The sequence below is a fragment of the Fusarium poae genome, chromosome 1 (genome assembly GCF_019609905.1).
Source record: "Fusarium poae strain DAOMC 252244 chromosome 1, whole genome shotgun sequence".
NCBI lineage: Eukaryota > Fungi > Ascomycota > Sordariomycetes > Hypocreales > Nectriaceae > Fusarium > Fusarium poae.
The window spans coordinates 7,557,211-7,576,784 of NC_058399.1; the positions used below are offsets into that span (position 1 = coordinate 7,557,211).

Here is a 19,574-nt window from a genome sequence, read left to right on the forward strand (position 1 = left end):
TGCCCCAACACTCCGGCTATTACTTTCCGTGATTGAATGCCGTTCTCGGTCTTGTGGCGTCTGCGTCATTGAATCGTGACTCTTTAATACGATCTGGAGCGGCATCGGCATCGCGACCCGCATCTACCACGTCAACCTTGAATTTTGCAGGGGTTGTCAGATGCATGGAGTTTCTACCTTATCGCGGTAAGTGCAGTATTATCCACATGATTAGTTATGCATGTCCACGATCTATTCATAGTAAGAGGGGATTCTATTCCTGAGAATGAGTGTAACTGATTTGAAGTTGCTTCTTTAATCAGCAAGTTGTATCAGACTGTCGATTGTGTGACAAGAGACTTTAATAGTTCTAGAGCTATCAATTGAAGATATGGTACAAGTTGATATCTATGAATCACATGCTATACATATACATCTCAATTGCTTGCATGTTCCGACGCGACCGAGATGGAGACTAGACTAAAAAGAACTGACGCGTACCTGGATTGAACCCCGCGCTGACGCAATGTCTTCAGGTACCAAGATTCGAAGGACCCCACGTATCAAGATAGAGAAGACGAATAATCGACATGTCAGAGTGAGAAGGGAGTTTATGAGGGGATGTATCGGGCTGTAGACGCGCAGAACGGTGTGGCAGTCAGATGAAGTGTCAATCAAGCCTGAAACGTCTCAACGCCCAAAGAGAAAAAAAGCCTAAAGGCGGTGAAGCCTTTGCCACATCATGTGTTGGCGTTGGAAGTCGAGAGAAAACCGAGGACTGAATAGAAATGCTGCATCATAGACACACCTAGTTTATATGTCAGACGACACGACTTATTCTGTCAGCCCAAAAACAGTCCCGTTTATTTTACTCACCGCCTAATCCATGCTCCAGTCAGCTCGTCTTTCAACCTTGTAATTGGTTCACATCACTCAACATGATTAGCTAATGGTGATACCAGATCACTGGCATAATCCCTAGCTTTGAATCTACCGAGATACCTTTAAACCCGCGATCTGCAACGAACCACTCAAGCTCGTCAAAGCAAAACAGATCTAACTACTACATTCGCTAGGTTTGTCGATTCCTGGTCCTTGACTCGAGAGAATACCCTGGCCACTAACCTTTTTGTCTCAGAAACGCTTCAAAGGTCTCTTGAGACCAGATCATCTCCTCACCTCACCTGATTGCCCCGCATCTCCTCTCATCTGCATCTGCATCTGCGTCTGCATCATCACCACCATGGGTGCAAACGACGGCAAGAAGTCTCGGCGGACAAGAGTCAGTGAGGCAGCTGCTCGCATTCTCAGCCCTTCAGGTGCTGGAAAGGGCGGCGCCGCTATGCACCAGCTCTATGAAATCCCATTTGATGCTGAGGTTTTTCTCCAGGCCAAGGCTGCTCGGGCCAAGGCTCTAGGCGATGACAGCGACAGTGGCGAGGGCGATGAAATTCCCGAGGCCGTCGAGTACGGTTCTATTCCTACCGTCCACGCTCATCTCAAAGGTCTCGACAAGGTTTGCCGTGGCGCTGAGTGGACAAGGGCTTTTCAACGTTTCCTTGGTAGACTTCAGCTGGGTTCCAAGAACGTTAGCGTCGTTTATGACACCAACCTCCGAAAGATGGGAATTGAGCCCCCAGAGGAAAACGAGTCTTGGGTTGAGCAGAGCGAGCCAGTAAAGTTCGCTGGACATGTCTACAGATTTGTTGGTCGTCAGTGCAGATCCGCATCATCGGACCGACATCTTTACATCCTCTACCATCCCGATGCAGAGTGGCATGCAGATTTCTACGAGCTGCTGCAGGATAAGCCTCTTCCGAGTAACTTCCTTGGCTTCTCCGACAACCTCGATGCCCTCGTCGCCTACATCCGTTTCATCCGAAAGCGACTAGGACGACGCGCAAGCTCGGCCATGTTCCATGTTCTCATCCCCAGCTCTCGACCCATCGCCATCCGAGATGCCCTTGAGTTCCCCGATATCGGTGATCTCGCTATTCATGGCGAGACTCACAACGGCAGCAACTACGTCTGGATGAATCTGCCTAGCTACGACGACTACCCAGGTACTCTTCATTTGAGGCACGTCGAAAACGCTGTTCGTGAGGCCAGCCCATGGAAGACAACAGCCACAGTCAGCACATCCTTTGTTGGCTTGACAGCATCACTAGCCGGTGCAGCATATACCCTTCGAGTCAAGGGTGCACCTTTCCCATCTCTCAAGACCTTTGGAGCAGCTGCAGTCGCAACCACCATAGCAAGAAGAGTAAAGGGCGCCGATTACTTTCCCCTAGCAGTCCTTGGAGCTGGTAGTCTTTGTACCACCCTTGTAGCCTTTGCTGTAAACAGAGTTCTCAGCAAGAGAGCACCACGCGTCATTGGTGGCATAGAGACACCTAGGGAGCCCAGGGAGGAGAAGGAGAAGGAGAAGGAAGATTCAGCGGGCAGTGATCAGGATGACGCTAAGGAGGAAGAGGAGGTTGTTCCTGAGCCCGAAATCCCTGCACCACCAGAGGAACCAGCTCCCAAGGTCAAAGACGACTCTGATGCCCATTCTCTGCTGAGTCAGACATCCGGCACGAAGAAGTCGTCTAGCAGCAAGAAGCACCGCCGAAGCGAACGGGGCGAACGCAGTGAGCGAAGTGAGCGCAAGCGTAGTCACAAGTAAAAAGCTTGGTCGATGTGATATCGTTGGCAAGACAGAACAAGTAAAGTACACACAGATGGGTCTGGAACTTCTTTATGTGTATTCACGATTTCCATTTCGACAGTTTTTATCATCTTGATATAGTCTTCTTGCAGTCTTTTTGCTTGCCTTTCTACTGATTGATGAGTTACAAAATAAAGTATTCAACGATATTCCTCACTAAAGTAGTCATGCTTATTGTAACTGCTAAAGATTTATATTGAAAATAATAGACAGACATAAGCGTTATATTTTAACTTTTTTTATTAAGTGATTTTTAAGGTATAAGTCCTAAAGTATATATTTAAAATTAATTTATAAAAAAATATAGTTTTTAAATTTAAATATTAATATAAATTTAATCTAAAGGTATATATTATAACTTATAAAATTAAAATTATAATAATTATTATAAAAGCTTTTATTCTTTTTAAAGGTTAATTATTAAATATTTCTTTATTAATATTAATATTAATATTAATAAAATTATATAATTATATAATTATTATATAAAATAATAAACTTTAAAATCTTTATTAATCTTAGCTATATATTAAATTAAAGAATTATTTATAAAAGCTTAGCCTTTATAATTAGTTTTATTTTTAATAAAAGAAATTAATTAAAAAAGTCTAAAGTTTATTATTACTTTTAAAATAATTTTCTTATTAATACTTAAGGTTAAAATATTATTAATATAAATAATAATTAAATTATTATTTTATTATTTTTAATTATAATATTTTTAATTATATAATTAATTATTAAGCTAATAAATTAAAATTTAAATCTTTATTATATAAAAAGAAAAAAGCCTTATAAGCCTTTTATAGAATAAAATATAATAATAATATTAATATATTAAAAAATAAAATACTTTAAATAAAATTATTTTTTAATTTTTAAAATAATTTTTAATAAAAAGAATAAATTATTAATAACTTATAAAGTATTTAATAAAAATAGTATTATTAAAAAGTTTATTAAATTAAAATTTATTATATTAAAAATCCTATAAAATTAAAAAATTAAAAAAGGTTTTAAAGAAAAAAAGAAAAAGCTTATAATTAATACTATAGCTTTTAATATAATAAAATTCAATATAATAGGTTATATTTTAACGTTTTGTCATTTGTTATCTCTTTATTGTGAAACTGTGGACCGCACTGAGGTGAGTGGTTTATAACGAGATCCCCTCCCGAGTCTTGGTTTGAAGGTAACAAGTATAACTACATTTCAACATACAATTTGTAGACGTGTTGTTTAGCTACCAAGTTAAGATAATGAATTTAGAAACGCCATAGAAAGCTGGGTACTCTGTTTCATACTGGTACGTATTGAGTTAACCATGCCTCTGTCCTATTGCCACCGCTGACCTTTGCGCAACAACTGTATATGAACCCCCAGCTACCTCAATGTCGACTCGCCGTTCGACTACAATACCGTTTGAAGGATCATAACGTGGTTCTGGTGTTGCAATTAGTCCCTTATCTCCATCCACAATCTGCTCTTGGCTTTCCGTCATAGACTGGATGCTAGTTGTTGAGAGTGGGCATCGCCCCCTGGAGTTGGGCTTACGCGTTAACCAATATAGTTCATGGCTTTCAACTTGATGTTGGATATGTTGCAAATGTCCGTTCTTCCCCCAAACGCCTGCGTTGGAGGTTGCAGGCCTTGCCGTGTTCCAAAACCGACGTTTGAAAAGAGGCCTGATCATAGGCGCTTGACCGACAAATATGCCTATGCAGTCCTCACGTAGAGACCACATAACTGATCCACCATGCTGATTCAACTAGACACAAACGATCAGCATAATCGTGATGAAAACGAAGTAGTGAATGTACTGACTTTGAACACAGCCACGAATCGTAGAATCGCAGCAGACATGCAAAGGAACCCAAGACTAAATAAAAGCCAGAGGCAGAATCTTTTCAAAGGGTTTGCTTGGATACCAAGAACAACCTAAACCAACGTAAGTCAATGTGATTCAAGTGATAGCAATTACTTACTGGGATTGGGATCAAAATGATACAAATGTCTGTACTCAGGTTGAAAGACAGGATTAAAATGAAAAAGGTCAAGTTTTGAGGAACACATTGTGCTTCCAATCAAGTTAGCTTAACGATAGGTGCTGAGATGGTGTGTCAACTCACGCCCAGGATCAGGCCAAACCTGCCATATCTGTTTCAATGGCCGACATGTCAGAGCCAGAGTCAAAATGATGATGATCAGAGACACCACCACTTGGACCATCAAAGGCCTGACAAACCGTTCTGTCCACAGTCCACGTACAACACGTTTATAAAGGCAAAGCATGTTGAACTTGAGAATCCAGAGGATAACGACATAGAGTAATAGGCTGACCAAGAACATCTGGGAGCCATATGCCCATTTCTCATAGTCCTTTTTGTCCATGTTCTTCCGTTGCTCGAAGTCTAGATCGGAGGTATGTCGTCCTTTGGCGTCTTGGATAAATATTCGTCCGAATAGGACTGCAGCAGTCCAAAAGAACTAAAACATAATATTAGTCAAGAGCTTTTTCGTTGATGAACCCATACATACTCCGGCAAGGACGACAAGATAGTCGTCCCAATCATAATTTCTATAGCCCACGAGCTTTGTGCGACAAAACACGCGTGCGGCTATCATGACGATGCCAATGGTATAAAGAAACCATATCTCAAGAAGTTGCTGATCTAATGTGTTCATTGTAGAGGAATAGTAGAATAAGAGATGAGAAGGAAGGAAGTGGAAACATTGTTGATCGTCCGTCCAATTTGTATCTTCTAGCCACGTATTTTGAGGCCCCTCTCAAATTTGGCCTTGTGGCTCTCAGTGTTGCAGATATATAATATGCCCCATTGACCTCTAAGGGCAAGTTTCCGGGATGAATAGATCCGACGTATTAGGAATATCTCTGTACATGCAGAACTTCCTTTTTCCTAGACCGGAACGAGTCACCAGCAGTGCTCCTCTTTGCCGCATAGTGGATACGCCAAGAGACTCACGGCGCGTATGCGTAAACAAAAAGCTTCCTCAATTGATAGCATCGCATGATATAGAGGCTAACTTACTCTCAGCTTTTTGTGTAACCACTTTGTCTCCCAATAGAAAATCTAGCAGAGGAGTGACATGACTATATGAAGAGGTTCAAACCGGTCAGTGTCTGAATTAACAACTAAACCGATGTAACGTTGAAAGCGTTATGAAACAAGGAATGGATCTGGATTAATACCATGTCGAGGCCCTTCCCCACCATGCTACAGACAACAAAACAAACAAACATCCTGTCTTGATGATCATTATGAATTCCTCATTAATGAGAATCGCAGATAAAATACATTATCAGCTCATGTTACCTGAACCTGGTAGTAACACAATTGAAAATCTTGAAAAAGAAGACGGATCCATCTTTGTGTGGGAATTGATGTTTCAATCATAATTATCACACGTCATTTCTCACTTTTCCCTTCTCCTTTGCCTTGTTTCTTTTTCCTCGGCCGGAAGGAAATACCTAACCTTCCTATTAGCCACATACCTGTCATACAAGCTAAACCAAGCTTGTTAGTTTTTCTGACCGTTAACTGCCTGAACAAGGCCACGCTAGCTCGATTAGAAGTACATTGTAAAGATGAAAACTCTACAGAATGTAACCGTAAGCAGGACTTTACTTTGTACCTCCTGGTGGGGGCGATATTTCCTGCTGCGCCACTACTTGTCTCACTTATCATTCATGGAGAACATGCGATATTTGAAATACCTACTCTACCATTTCTTTCTTCCACTGTCATTTGTATGAAACTAGTTTCACTTTACAGTTATAATGACAACGGAAAGTCAATCGTCCGAAGAGGTCAGCGGCCAAGCCGCCTTCTGGATCCTCGCCTCATTGGCCGCAGCAGCAGTTGTCCTCCCTTCTACCAGCAGTCGCATGACAGGTCGTGATCTTTTTGGCGGCAACATCGATCTGGTGCGATGTGTTCCAGGGGTGTCCTTACTCGATGGAATTTGTGATCTAGTCTTCCTGTTCATAAGCACCTACAGAGTCCTGAGAGAACCGAAGCCAGTGCAACGTGTGCGGCGAGCTCTGCCAAAAGTCAGTGTCGTTGCTGCTAAGCTGATGCTGTCGATGTTCACTGTGTTCCCTCAAACTATCAAGGCGTTCAGCTTGAAAGGTGTTCCAGCTACAAAGTTCTGTGCCTTTGTCTTCTTTTTCTCTTCGACGACAAGACTTTTGATCGATCTCTGTGGCTTAGAGCCCGAGGAACCTTTCACATACCCTGATGAAGGAAATACCGACCTCGACGTCATTGTACTCCTCGCGTTGCTGTTCCAGGCTCCCTTTCAGCTTTGGATCTGGCATAACATCATTATATCTGTCAAGTTTCAGCTATCGGATGCTTTCTACCATATCTGCACATTTTCCTCTCTTATGTGCAGTTTGCTTCTCATAGTACAAGTACTTACCTGGTTGATGTATGTCGTGTCGAGACGACGATTCGATATCTCGGCTTCACCTTATTTTGTTCCCGTTCGAGCGGTTTGGCTTTCTATTATAGCTCTGGCAGCAGTAAGAAGGCCGGATAACCACGAACATCATCAGTCAGAGTCGCAAGCTACCGTTCCACAAGTACCTGATATTATAAATAAATGGGTTCAGGCTGCTGGTTCAATGGCATGTGCGATTCTATTAAGTATAATAGTGGTCAAGGCTTTGAACCTCATCGGCGGACTATTTGTTACTCCACCGGACCGTATCGAGACTACTGAAGCTTCAACGGAAGCAGGAGAGGTTCGTCTAGCAGATGATCATGGACAGGATACAGATGCAGTAAGAGAGGAAGACAAGCCCCCAGTTAAACAATCAGGTAGCTGGTTGGGAAGACTAGCTGTGACCATTGATCGTTGGCTTGTCCGATTTATCCTCATGGATACCACAACTGATATCAGTATCACGCTGACAGTCTTCAATTTGATCACGACAATTATATACTACCTCATATACTTTGATGGTACTGGGACAGTCAATCCAGAATGGACAAGCGTGCTAGGATAGGCTATGATAGTGCTGAACGTACAATATAAATCTTTGTGTAAAGTGTTTCCATTCCCAAATCGTATCACTTTTAGAAACCGGAACCGGTCAATAACGGCCAAGAGACATCTTAACATATGTGGAATAATTGTGAGTTTTATGAGAAACACATTACTCAATGTCCTATGGTTTTGATCAGGCTGATTAATAATTTTAAGCTGTAGCGTACGATTGTAATACGCAGGACTGATGTTAATCGCTAACTTCTCATCAGTGTATTAGTTCTTCTGAAGTCATATCGTGAATCATACTTACATGAATGTATAAGAGACCTACTAGTCTCAGGCCAAGACTTTTTTCTTCTACAATAGTCGAAACGTCCTGTCTTAATTTCAACAATATCATTAACTTTCCAAATATAATAAACCATCATACGCATATAGTTTCGTGAAAATACAAACGATGTGCCATCTCATATATATAAACAATCTCTGCGTTCGGTGTGGACGTTCGCTTTCTGTTGAGTTGGACATCAGAAGGTGCAGAACTGCCCGATCTAGATCGCGAGACGTCAATGATAGTTGTTCGGGTGACAGGTGCAGTAGAAGTGAAGTATTCAAAAGAGTAAGCTGGCAGTATTGCTTGCCATGTTTTGAGACATACGAAGAGTGGTAAAGACAACGGCAGCAGGTGTAGGAAAATAACGAAAGGTATCAAAATCATGAAATCCAAGACAAAATAAATCTCATAAATAAGTTGTATATTTTGAAATGAGTTAGTTATCAGCCAGAGATTCATTTACTGGAGACCCGCAAGCATGATAAGATACTTTGACCTGCCAATGTATGGCACTCTAAACCTTCACCGCGACGACTTTGGCTCCTTCTGTCTTTGTTCCGCCTACAGGCTTGAACAGTCCACCGCCAGTTGAAACGTAAAAAGTATTCCTATCTTTCTTCGTACGGCCAAATGCCACAGCAGTTGATCCAGCAACTGTCATTTCATTGACACCACCAACCACAATTCGCGACTTCCCAGATTTGACATTAAAGAACACAATAGAGTTATCCGAGTTACTCACAGCATAGATGTTCCCTTGCGAGTCAAATGTAAAGTCGTCGAGGAATTCCACGATATTGGATAGGTCGACAACAAGCTGTGGCTTGGACCCCTTGACTGGAAATCCAGATTCTGTGATGGCCGTTCGGTAGATCTTGACAGCATTAGAGTTTGAAAAATAGAGGTAGTTATGGCGTATCTTGATGCCGTTTATGCCAAATGCATTAGCAGCGATAGGAGCCATTTCTTCAAATACAAAGGCGGTGTCATCAAAAACGCCTGTTGAAATATCGAGGCGGCCGACGAACCCCTTTACCGAATCAGAGACAAGCACTGCGTTGGGGGCTCCCGGGATTGCCTCTACCCCATTAAGGAAAGTGCTTCTCTCTGTCATGTCGCTGATCTTCTTGACTTTTATTTTGGCTTGGTTCTTCTTGTGGTGAAACTCCAAGGCAAAGGCTTTGAATGTGCCTGGGGTTAACTGGCTGAGTCCCGTTGCGTTGCTGCCGACAAAGACAAATGTCTCTGGCTTGCCTGGAATCGGAGGTAGCTCGGTGATACCCAGAATGCCTTGGATTGACGGAATTGTGATCAGTTCTTCCAATCCCCCATTACAGGATGATGGATCAGTGACAGTGTAGACACTGGCTGTGGGCCAGAGCTCTGTGGCCAATAAGTCGCCATTGGAGCGGACAGCAATATTCTCGAGCCAAGTGCCGAGAGATAATTGTCCGATTGTCTTGGCTGGGAGAGAGTGCGCCAGCCCCAAAACTGGAAGCAAACAAAGAGTAACGAGTAACTTGAACATGCTGGCAGATTGAGATTTTGATATGCAATTGAGCAGAATGACTGAAGAGTCGCAGTTCCTGATTAGAAACAGCAGATGATGGTGCATTATATACCTATCATTATGCCAGTCAGTGGCAGTTCTGATTCAGGAACAATCAGAGATAACGCATTTTTCGTATAGCTACATTTATTGTCAGTTAATTATTTGATTAATGCAGGATAAAGCTGAATAATTGCAGGAATAAAAGGCTTACTGATATTGTTTGATGATTATTCAGGGACTTAGTCAGCGTGTCGTCCGTTTAGTCAGTCTTATATCTGCTATCATTGGACTCACGATGCACGCCTCAAGGCAAGTGACAGTATTAAGGACCATCCAGCGAGAAATATTACTCAATAATATGGATATTAGGAGTAAGTGGTCTGACTCACGGTCTCCCCATTGGCAGGTCAGTAAGATATGAGCAAGCTAATTAGGCTCGATGAGGAGGATGCTGGAGAGGCACGATCCTACGATGCGTGCACTGCCCTACTCAATTTTGATTCATCATGGCCAAGGAACCATTAATTCATTCCGTGGAAAAAACTGTGAATTTGACAGAAAGTCTGTTTTGGCGATATTCCAGGATTACATGTATCAGTACGTTCGTGGTACGTCACAACGTGCGGCGTTGGACATAACGTTATTCATTGTGAGTTTTTGGACATGGGTTTCCTAAATTAGAATACCTGTGTCAGTTCAAAAGGTTTAAGTTTGCATTTAAGCTACCTGATGATCCTTTGGCAGTCGAGGTTATTGAATGTCAGGACACAGATATGGTTAATAAGAGCTAACAAGCCAAAAGCCACAGCAGGTATGGAAACAGTTAGGCTACCCCGCCATCATGCTAGCCTGGGCGTAATAGGCATAGCTTCATTGAAGGCGAAGTGGGCGTTACTGGATTGGTAAAATGGTACAGCAGCCTAACAGCCTGCCAGCTTTCTCCAGCATCTGCTATCTGATCTGTATGCGGACAAAGCTACGTGTTCTGGGCAGATCTGACCTATAGGAATGAAGGGCATTTATCTCTGGTGAAATAGTACAGCACAAAGACTAGATTATCTGATGGTCAACCATGAGGCACTCTTTCCCTAATTAAGAAGCTGGTTAATGTCTGAGTTCGAAGGCTCCCAAGACACGCCTTGGGGGCGCGCCCTTCTTCTGACCGTTATCTGTCAGATGACAAATGACAGTACGTTCAACCCAGGTATTAGAACCTAGATAGTGAGTTATAAAGATCTAGAGATCTCCCCAATGTATCAGATATCCACCGCTACTACATTACTTGAAGCATATAAAAGACGATGACTTCTACAGGCACAATCACAAATAAAATGCAATCGCCCAGTCCTGGCATATTGACGCAACACAATGAGTCCATCGAAATGCCCGTCATGGGCTCAGCCACGACAAAACTTTCAACAGACAACCCTTTAGTGGAAGATGAAGTTCCTGACCACGCGACAAGCGCCATTCCAGATGGTGGCTATGGCTGGACCATAGTAGCTTCTTGCTTCATTCTTCTATTCTGGATCAATGGTTACACCACAGCTTGGGGCGTCTTGCAAGCAGCCATTGTCCAGTCACCCCGGCTGCACACCAATATCCGCACCATCACCTTTGTTGGCAGCTTATACATGGCATGCATGGTCGCCTTTGGCTTGGCCTCAGTCAGATTATCCAGACAGTTTGGTATCCGATTCACTAGTCTGACAGCGACTATTCTCTTCGGCGCCGGCTTGATTATTACGAGTTTTACTCTAGAGCATCTCGCAGGCTTGTTCTGTGTAGCTGGACTACTTGTTGGTCTATCAACATCTCTATTGTACACAGCTACGAACACGTTACCTGTGCAATGGTTTAGCAGTAAACTCGGCACAGCGAACGGGATAGTCAAAGCAGGAGGTGGTGTCGGAGCTACAGTTCTCCCGTTGGCGACCCAAGCCATGATCAGCAAAGTCGGACTGCAGTGGACTTTTAGAATTCTGGGTTTCTCTATCCTCGCAACAGGAATTCCCTCCGCCTTGTTCTTGAAGGACTTTGTTCGCAACAGTTCGACATCTCGATTTGACTGGTCACAATTAAAGAGCATATCTTTCCTCACTCTGGCCATGGCGGGAGCTGTTGGAGTGTTTGCCTTGTTCGTTCCTCCGTTTTTTCTGCCTGTCTTTGCTAGGTCCATTGGCCTATCTGCCTCAACGGGCGCTGGATTAGTAGCAGGCTTCGGTGCTTCGACGGCCGTTGGACGATTTGCCGGGGGCTGGATTTGTGATAAGATTGGTGCTTTCAACGCTTTGACTCTGGCAGCTTCGATGAACAGCTTGTCTATGCTAGCCATCTGGCCTGTCAGTTCGTCATTACCGCCACTTTTTGTCTTTGCTATCATTAACGGTTGCGCAAATGGGAGCTTTTTTGTGGCATTGCCGACAGCAGTGGCTACACTCGCTCCGGTGTCTGCAGCAGCATCAATCAGTTTGATGACCTCTTTCTGGACTCCTGGATATTTGATGGGCGCGCCTATTGCTGGTATTCTGATCGACTCACAGCACGCATCAGAAGCATCGTCTATCGAGCCGTACAGAGCGGCTATTTTTTATGCGGCAGGTGTTGGATCGCTTGCTACGTTGCTTGTTATAGTATCACGAATGACGCTCAGTAAAAAGTTGATCAAGAGGTTGTGAATGGTTGTAAGTCATTTTCAGCGACAACTCTGACACTTGTGGGTAAAGCATCAAAAAAAAACATGGGGTTGTATTTCATCATGGAGGCGTCTCTAGTTTAACCCTACGACAATAGACGAGTTTCTATGAGCAAACTGGCGGAATGGTCTAGATGCCTTCTTATTTAATTTTAAAAGATTGGATAACAATGTTACCATAGTGATTTATTTAGCTTTGTATGCGGCTCATTCCTTTGTGTTCCTACTAAATACAAAACGGTGTGGCGTTACCCTACACATTGCAGGCACTGACGATGCGCTAATGAAAGAGTGTGTGAGAGGTACCCGGCAATGCTTAACTACCGAGTGTGTCTAATGGTGGTATAGTAATTCCAAGAATTGTAGACACCTGGGATATGTATTGCAAAAAACAGAAAACTAATCTGTGCAACGCAACCAGAGACTTTCTAATAATACACTCTTTAATAGAGATCGTCCAACTCGGCAGTCGGCAGTTGTCAAAGATAGCGGCTAGATAAGTTTACAGCCCCCTAATTTACCAATCAATGTGCATGACGTGGACACCAACTAACCTGAACTGGCTACACAAGGCGTCTGTCACCCTGGACTGTGGAATATCCCTAGCTTGCCATCTCAAGATTGGATCCTTTTGATCCTTCGCGCTTGGACAAGCTATCAAGTAGACAAGACTGTCAGCTTTGTGCCTTGTCTGAGCCCCGTGGCCTGGCTGACTGTTAACCAAACACGACGATCGTGGACGTCATTGTCTGTGCTGTAATGCTCTTTATGGTAAAGCCACTGTCTACTTTTGCATGATCATGCGTTAGTGCTCACCCCCCGATGTTGCCGGGCGGCCGGACTGAAAGCTTGTTGGGTGTCACTGCCTCGACCCCAAACACATTAATCCCTGTCTATGGGATATGATTGAGACCAAGCAAGATGTTTATATCAACCATGCCTCGCTGTGATAATTTCAATTCCTGTTGGCATCCATACCACTGCCAACAAAATGTTGTTTCGTTGTCTGGCATTGTTGCCATTCCTGGCGGGAGCATTTGCCAAATCCAAGGTGCACGATGATACCTTCACCCCTGACTACGTCCTCGAAGCTACTCTGGACGATATTAAAATCAACTGCAAGTCCAGATCGTCAATCACATTCAACGGTACTTCTCCCGGACCAACAATCTACCTGCGAGAGGAACAAACGACTTGGATACGAGTCTATAATAAAATTCCTGACAACAACGTCACAGTTGTAAGCTTACACGTACTTGCACGTTTCTTCAAAGCTAACAACATAAGCACTGGCATGGTCTGAGTCAGCGAGCTGCACCCTTCTCAGATGGTACACCTCTCGTCAGCCAATGGCCCATCCCAGTTGGACAATTCTTCGATTATGAGATCCGACCACAGCTGGGAGACGCAGGATCTTACTTTTATCATTCACATGTCGGCTTTCAAATCTTGACTGCTTATGGAGCTTTGATTGTTAGAGACGCTGTCAAGCCGGAATACAAGTACGACGGAGACATCCCTCTCATTGTGGGAGACAACTACGCTGCTCAAGATGAAGTCATAGAAGAGGGCCTGCTGGCAGATCCGTTCAAGTGGTCTGGAGAACCTCAAGCTATAACTATTAACGGAAACAGTGGTAACAAGAGTTTCTATGACGCACCAGACTCAAGCTGTATGCCTCATGTAGTCCACGTTGATCCTGGCAAAGTCTACCGGCTCCGATTCATCAGCTCTACAGCATTGTCTATGATCAAGCTGGGGATTGAAGATCACGAAAACTTCACAGTCATTGAAGCCGACGGGTCATACACAAAGCCTGCTCATATCGACCATGTTCAGGTCTCATCTGGCCAACGTTTTAGTTACCTCATCAAAACTAAAACTTCAGAAGAGGTTTGTGGAGGTGATAAGTCACAGTATTGGATCCGGTACGAAAGTCGCGACCGACCCCAAGTCATCAGTGGTTACGCTTTGCTCAAGTACCGATGTGACGAGGGCCAAAATCTCCCAAAATCACTTCCCGCCACCTCGCCTATCGAACTGTCCAATAGTACTGCTGACTACCTCGAGTATGCTCTTGAAGGATTATCAGAAAAGAACAACCAAGCATTTCCGAGGTTATCAGAGGTTACAAGAACCGTTACTATTCAAGTCAACCAGATTCTCACGACCGGTGCCTATAAAAATGGAACCTTGAATGGCACAGTAGCCTGGGCGTAAGTTGCAATTGTGTACGATTATGTTAAACTTTACTAATAGAAAGACAGCCAAAATGGCCTACCTTGGAAAGAAAGCGTCCAAGCTGAGCGTCACCAAGTTCCATATCTGATTCAAGTCTACGAGAATGGCACGACTCCTAACTATACCCTTGCCCTGGAGCATCATGGCTTTGATCCGGAAACCAAGGCATTTCCTGCCAAGGTCGGTGAAGTTTTGGACATAGTCTGGGAGAACAACAACGGCCCTACAGGCGGCTGGGACTTCCATCCAATGCATGTTCATGGATACCATGTCTATGATCTGGGTTCTGGTAACGGAACATACAACGCGACTGAGAATGAAGCGCACTTTGACAACTTCACCCCTGTTCTCCGGGACTCAACTAACCTCTACAGATATGCGGTCAAGGGTGTTCCACATCACACCGCCGGTTGGAGAGCTTGGCGACTCCGCATCACAGAGGAAAACATTGGTGCCTGGATGATGCATTGTCATATTGCACAGCATCAAGTGATGGGTATGGCCACTGTATGGGTGTTTGGTGATGCGGATCAGATTCGTGGTAAATTTCCTGCTCCTCCATATACTCAAGGATATCTAGACTATGGTGGAAGTGCCTATGGAAGTGAGGATAGTCAACCTTGGGTGAACCATTACTACAGCAGTGGTGATGATTAGAATTTGATAAGATATTTAGTGCAAAGGTATATATATATAGACCCTATTTCTCTAACATGGAATTCCTAATACTCGACAACTCCGGCTTGTTTACTATCTTCAGCCGTACTGGGAGTTTCCCTATCGAACTGTTTAGACTCTATTACTACCCATCAGCAGGAACATGGAGTCCAAGTGGGAATTTCTTGGAAAATAATGTATTCCATAAGAAGACTGCATCTAGGAGGCCTGTAATCTCTCAAGGTTCATCAATGTAAGGTCCCAGCAAGTCTACCAAGTCCTCAATACTTTGCTTGCCATATCCAAGCGCCGATGTAAGTCGGGTTAGCCAAGGAATGCCCTTTTGCTGCGAAGTACTCGGAGGTAATAGGATCGAGTCAATGAGATGTATAACTCCATCCATGAGGATAATATCGGATTCTGAAACCGGAACAGAATCGTGGCTCTTGCCTTCAATCAGCTGGCCTTTTAGAACATTCAACTGCCACTTGTTGTGAACCTTTCGGCTTTCTACCTTCATACTGAGGTTACTGTGCAAGGTTGACAGATCAAACTTGAAGATGTCTGGTCAGAATTGTGTTCAATTGAGAAGTCTGGGTTTCTTCGCTCACCAAATGAGAGTGTTTCATCTCTGGTTGACTCAGGTCCACCAATTTAGCTCCATCATGAGGCCAGTAAGTGTCACTGAATAGTGTTTTATTGGCCACGACATGATACTTTAGTAGAGCTCGAAGATACGGTCTACCTCCATGGCTAAACAGGAATTTGTTCACTGTCTTCCCGAGACGATCAAATGCTGCATTCGTTGGTGCGAAGATGGTTTGAGATACGTGTGCGTTAGTGTCGTAGATGCTCTCAGACAGTTTTGACGTCTCTAACCCCCGTCGTAGCTTTGATAGCTCAGGTCGGGTACGAAGCGCGTGGGCAGTCGAGTTGGGAAGTTCCAATACAGTATCAATATGATGGATAAAACCGTTGATGGCGATTGAATGCGATTTGTTCAGTGGGAGTAGTCGAGCCGCGTGATTGAGTGTAAGCCCGTTGCCTTCCTTCTGTACACTAATACGCTGCTTATAAGTGAAGAATATGTCCCCATTGACAAAGGACGATACCGTGCCCATTGTCGGTAGGCGTTCAGCTGGTATTGGCCCAGGCCCCATATGACATCCAGCGATGAACAAGCCAAAGAATGGTGGCGGATCGGGTGGGAAATAGAACGAGTCAAAGGCCTCATTTACAGGGGCATATACAGTGAAGCGAGCCTGTGGTGCTGAGAGACCCCGGACAATGTCAGGCAATTTGCCCACAATCTCGACGAATTTGGAAACGCGGTCATCATTGCTCAAGACCTCCCAAACAGTTAGATTTGTCTCATGATGATCTTCATTTGACACTGGCGTAGGCGTGTTCTGTGACGTGCTGTACCATTTGAGGACAAGGTATTGTATGAGCAGGGGGATTGATACAATGAAGGCAAGCGCTCTGAGCGCTCTCCATAATGATGGTTTCTGCTTAGCCATTGTCGCGGAGGGGTTGCCTACAAAGTGTATAGTTTGACATGGCTGATATCAATGAGAGCATATAAAACATGCCAATCTGCCGTTTGCTAAGCCAGTCAACCCGACTCTTCGGTCCGTAATACGGGGTGGGGTATCGGGGCCCGATGCATGACCCCGAGATAAGCGTCGCCAACTCGGGATTGTAATCGCCACCCTCTGGTTGACTGCAGCACGATGTAACCTGGAACATACGAATATGCAAAATAATAACGACTTGAATAAAAAAAACGAAGACCTGAGATCATTATTTGCAGTTGAAGAAGTTTACTCAATTATTTTATCTGACAGCTCCAAAATATGCGTTCTTCTCCATGTCTAATATCACTTCTACTAGCATGGGTGTTCTCAACACTCGTGACCAGCGCCCTCGTGAAAAAGGACTGGACCATAACATGGGAACCGGGAGCACCCAACGGCCAAGAGAGAAACATGATCAAGATCAATGGCCAATTCCCGGGACCAACAATTCTTTGCGATGAAGAAGATGACATTGAGGTCACGGTCCACAATAAAATGCCTTTCAACACTACAGTTCACTGGCATGGGCTCGAGTAAGTCAGAAGGGCCATAGCGGTATCGAGTACAGATGATTGAACTGTGTTAGGATGTTCGGCACACCTTGGTCAGATGGGACCCCAGGCATGTCTCAGAAGCCGATAGAAATGGGACAAAGCTTCATCTATCGATTCAAGGCCTCGCCAGCAGGGACACATTGGTACCATTCCCACTCACGGGCTACTGTTCTCGATGGCCTTTATGGGCCGATCTTCATTAGGTACGTTCGGAGCGAGCAGAAACCATTATAGTTTATACTGAGAGCCACGCCAGGCGGAAGCCAGATGCCCCAGCACCGTGGCATCTTATCAGCAAAGACCAGGACGATATCGACGCAATTAAGCGCGCAGTGGTCGACCCCAAACTCGTCATGGTGTCTGACTGGACCCGCTTCATGTCCTGGGAGTACATGGCCGCTGAAGAGAGCTCCGGAATGGCCATATTGTACGTTTTTTCACTGCATAGATGAACCCGTGACTCAACTAATCACAAAATCTCGTAGCTGCTCAGATAGTATCCTCGTAAACGGGAAGGGGAGTCTGTATTGTCCAGACGTCGACATGTTGATCAATCACACTAGTACGTACATGAAGTACGGCCTGTACCCTCGTCAAGTCAACGACAAAGGGTATGTGACATTAGACCTACCTAGTGATTGGTGACTGACGATTCAAGGTGCTTTCCGTTTATGAGATCAACCCAAGGCCCATATTTGACCACTGGAAAGCCTGAGACCATCCCACTGCACCTGCAGCATGGCTGCACCCCTGCTGAGGGTGCCAATGAGACTATAGTCGTTGATCCAGCAGACAAATGGGTCAGCCTCAATTTTATCGGAGGCGCAACGTTCAAGACCATTGTCTTTTCTGTTGATGAACACGACATGTGGGTCTACGAAGTTGACGGACACTACATCGTTCCACAGCGCGTCAATACAGTACATATGTATGCGGGAGAGCGATATGCCGTCATGATCAAGCTTGATAAGCCAGCAAAGGACTACAGTATCCGTGTTGCAGACAGTGGTCTTACCCAAGTTATCTCAGCATTCGCGACACTTAGATACAAGGGAGGTGTTCAAGGCGAGGAGAGCCAGGGGGTGATTGACTACGGCGGTCAGAACATCACCAAAGACGGGGTGATTACACTCGATCGCGATCACCTTCCTCCTTATCCTCCAAATCCACCAGCACGCAAAGCAGATGCAATGCATGTCCTCTCGACTCATAGATGGAAAAGCGCTTGGCAGTATACCATGTCTGGACATGGGATGTACGAGGAAGATCGCAGCGCATATGGTCCTCTTCTGTATGATCCTCACTCAGCAGACGCAATGGATGAAGGTCTTGTGATTCGCACAAAGAATGGAAGTTGGGTTGATCTGGTGCTCCAGGTTGGTTCATTACCAGGCCAGCCACAAGAATTCCCACATATGATGCATAAGCACACGGGAAAGACATGGCAGATTGGTTCTGGGTTGGGGATCTGGAACTATTCCTCCGTCGAAGAAGCCATGGCTGCTGAGCCAGATAACTTCGATCTTGAGACTCCCAAGTGGAGGGATACTTTTGTGACCTCTTTTGATGGTTCGGCGTGGATCGTGCTGCGGTATCAGGTTACAAATCCTGGGCCTTGGCTCTTCCACTGCCATATTGAAACACATCTTGCTGGTGGCATGGCTGTTGCGATTCTTGACGGTATTGATGTATGGCCGCAGATTCCACCTGAGTACGGACCTGATCAGCGGGGCTTTATGCCAGGCACGCTACCAGAATTGGAGAGTGGGGGGCAACAGGGTTCACTACAGAAGCAATGTCCATTGTTAGCAGTCTCTCCTAGTGGTGGCCCCAAGAAGGATACAGGTGAAACGTCAGCCAGTGACTCGCGCTGGGAGGCGTTGATCCGGGGCTTGATTCAGGTTCTACAAGGGTGGCTTTCAGATGAAGCCAGCAAGTAGTACATCGTAGTCAGTCAAGTTAGTCAAACCAGAACATTTCAAAACATTTTTTTATCTTCTTCTTCTTTTTATTTTGTAGTACTTGCACTCCGATCCATTGTGTGCTTTGTGGGTGGCCTTGCTGTGGAATATTCCCAAGTCAAAGGCAGCCACAGTTCAAGTAACAGTAGTCAAGCAAAATAATATTACAACAGTTAAAGTCACAACAAATAATACATTTACCCAAAGTCCCTGCAGTTGATATCTATGTACCTATAAGCATCTGTATCCTACCATGACTACATAATACCTTGTTACCCATAACTCTTCGCCCTCGTTTCCT

At 44.4% G+C, this 19,574-nt stretch overlaps 9 protein-coding genes across 9 annotated transcripts; 6 read left to right on the forward strand and 3 right to left on the reverse strand.

The window, feature by feature from the left end:
• Positions 1 to 1,222: 1,222 nt before the first annotated feature.
• FPOAC1_002465 (uncharacterized protein) lies at positions 1,223 to 2,644 on the forward strand (the record flags this gene model as incomplete). The annotated part of the gene is made up of 1 exon (XM_044847044.1): positions 1,223 to 2,644. The coding sequence occupies one exon, from the start codon at positions 1,223 to 1,225 to the stop codon at positions 2,642 to 2,644; it is 1,422 nt and encodes a 473-aa protein (XP_044712960.1).
• Positions 2,645 to 4,004: 1,360 nt separating this feature from the next.
• Positions 4,005 to 5,371, reverse strand: FPOAC1_002466 (uncharacterized protein; the record flags this gene model as incomplete). The annotated part of the gene is made up of 5 exons (XM_044847045.1): positions 4,005 to 4,454; positions 4,511 to 4,624; positions 4,672 to 4,763; positions 4,816 to 5,173; positions 5,225 to 5,371. 5 exons carry the CDS (start codon positions 5,369 to 5,371, stop codon positions 4,005 to 4,007), a joined length of 1,161 nt encoding a protein of 386 aa, XP_044712961.1.
• Positions 5,372 to 6,485: 1,114 nt separating this feature from the next.
• Positions 6,486 to 7,718, forward strand: FPOAC1_002467 (uncharacterized protein; the record flags this gene model as incomplete). The annotated part of the gene is made up of 1 exon (XM_044847046.1): positions 6,486 to 7,718. One exon carries the CDS (start codon positions 6,486 to 6,488, stop codon positions 7,716 to 7,718), a length of 1,233 nt encoding a protein of 410 aa, XP_044712962.1.
• An 832-nt stretch (positions 7,719 to 8,550) lies between these two features.
• Positions 8,551 to 9,564, reverse strand: FPOAC1_002468 (uncharacterized protein; the record flags this gene model as incomplete). Its single annotated transcript, XM_044847047.1, has 1 exon — positions 8,551 to 9,564. One exon carries the CDS (start codon positions 9,562 to 9,564, stop codon positions 8,551 to 8,553), a length of 1,014 nt encoding a protein of 337 aa, XP_044712963.1.
• Positions 9,565 to 10,060: 496 nt separating this feature from the next.
• FPOAC1_002469 (uncharacterized protein) lies at positions 10,061 to 10,447 on the forward strand (the record flags this gene model as incomplete). The annotated part of the gene is made up of 2 exons (XM_044847048.1): positions 10,061 to 10,237; positions 10,391 to 10,447. The coding sequence occupies 2 exons, from the start codon at positions 10,061 to 10,063 to the stop codon at positions 10,445 to 10,447; spliced, it is 234 nt and encodes a 77-aa protein (XP_044712964.1).
• A 472-nt stretch (positions 10,448 to 10,919) lies between these two features.
• Positions 10,920 to 12,266, forward strand: FPOAC1_002470 (uncharacterized protein; the record flags this gene model as incomplete). Its single annotated transcript, XM_044847049.1, has 1 exon — positions 10,920 to 12,266. One exon carries the CDS (start codon positions 10,920 to 10,922, stop codon positions 12,264 to 12,266), a length of 1,347 nt encoding a protein of 448 aa, XP_044712965.1.
• A 1,008-nt stretch (positions 12,267 to 13,274) lies between these two features.
• Positions 13,275 to 15,181, forward strand: AURL2 (Multicopper oxidase aurL2; the record flags this gene model as incomplete). Its single annotated transcript, XM_044847050.1, has 3 exons — positions 13,275 to 13,523; positions 13,571 to 14,499; positions 14,551 to 15,181. The coding sequence occupies 3 exons, from the start codon at positions 13,275 to 13,277 to the stop codon at positions 15,179 to 15,181; spliced, it is 1,809 nt and encodes a 602-aa protein (XP_044712966.1).
• A 238-nt stretch (positions 15,182 to 15,419) lies between these two features.
• Positions 15,420 to 16,701, reverse strand: FPOAC1_002472 (uncharacterized protein; the record flags this gene model as incomplete). Its single annotated transcript, XM_044847051.1, has 2 exons — positions 15,420 to 15,734; positions 15,793 to 16,701. 2 exons carry the CDS (start codon positions 16,699 to 16,701, stop codon positions 15,420 to 15,422), a joined length of 1,224 nt encoding a protein of 407 aa, XP_044712967.1.
• A 336-nt stretch (positions 16,702 to 17,037) lies between these two features.
• Positions 17,038 to 19,252, forward strand: GIP1 (Glc7p regulatory subunit; the record flags this gene model as incomplete). Its single annotated transcript, XM_044847052.1, has 5 exons — positions 17,038 to 17,291; positions 17,345 to 17,515; positions 17,569 to 17,739; positions 17,798 to 17,923; positions 17,971 to 19,252. The coding sequence occupies 5 exons, from the start codon at positions 17,038 to 17,040 to the stop codon at positions 19,250 to 19,252; spliced, it is 2,004 nt and encodes a 667-aa protein (XP_044712968.1).
• Between the last annotated feature and the right edge of the window lie 322 nt (positions 19,253 to 19,574).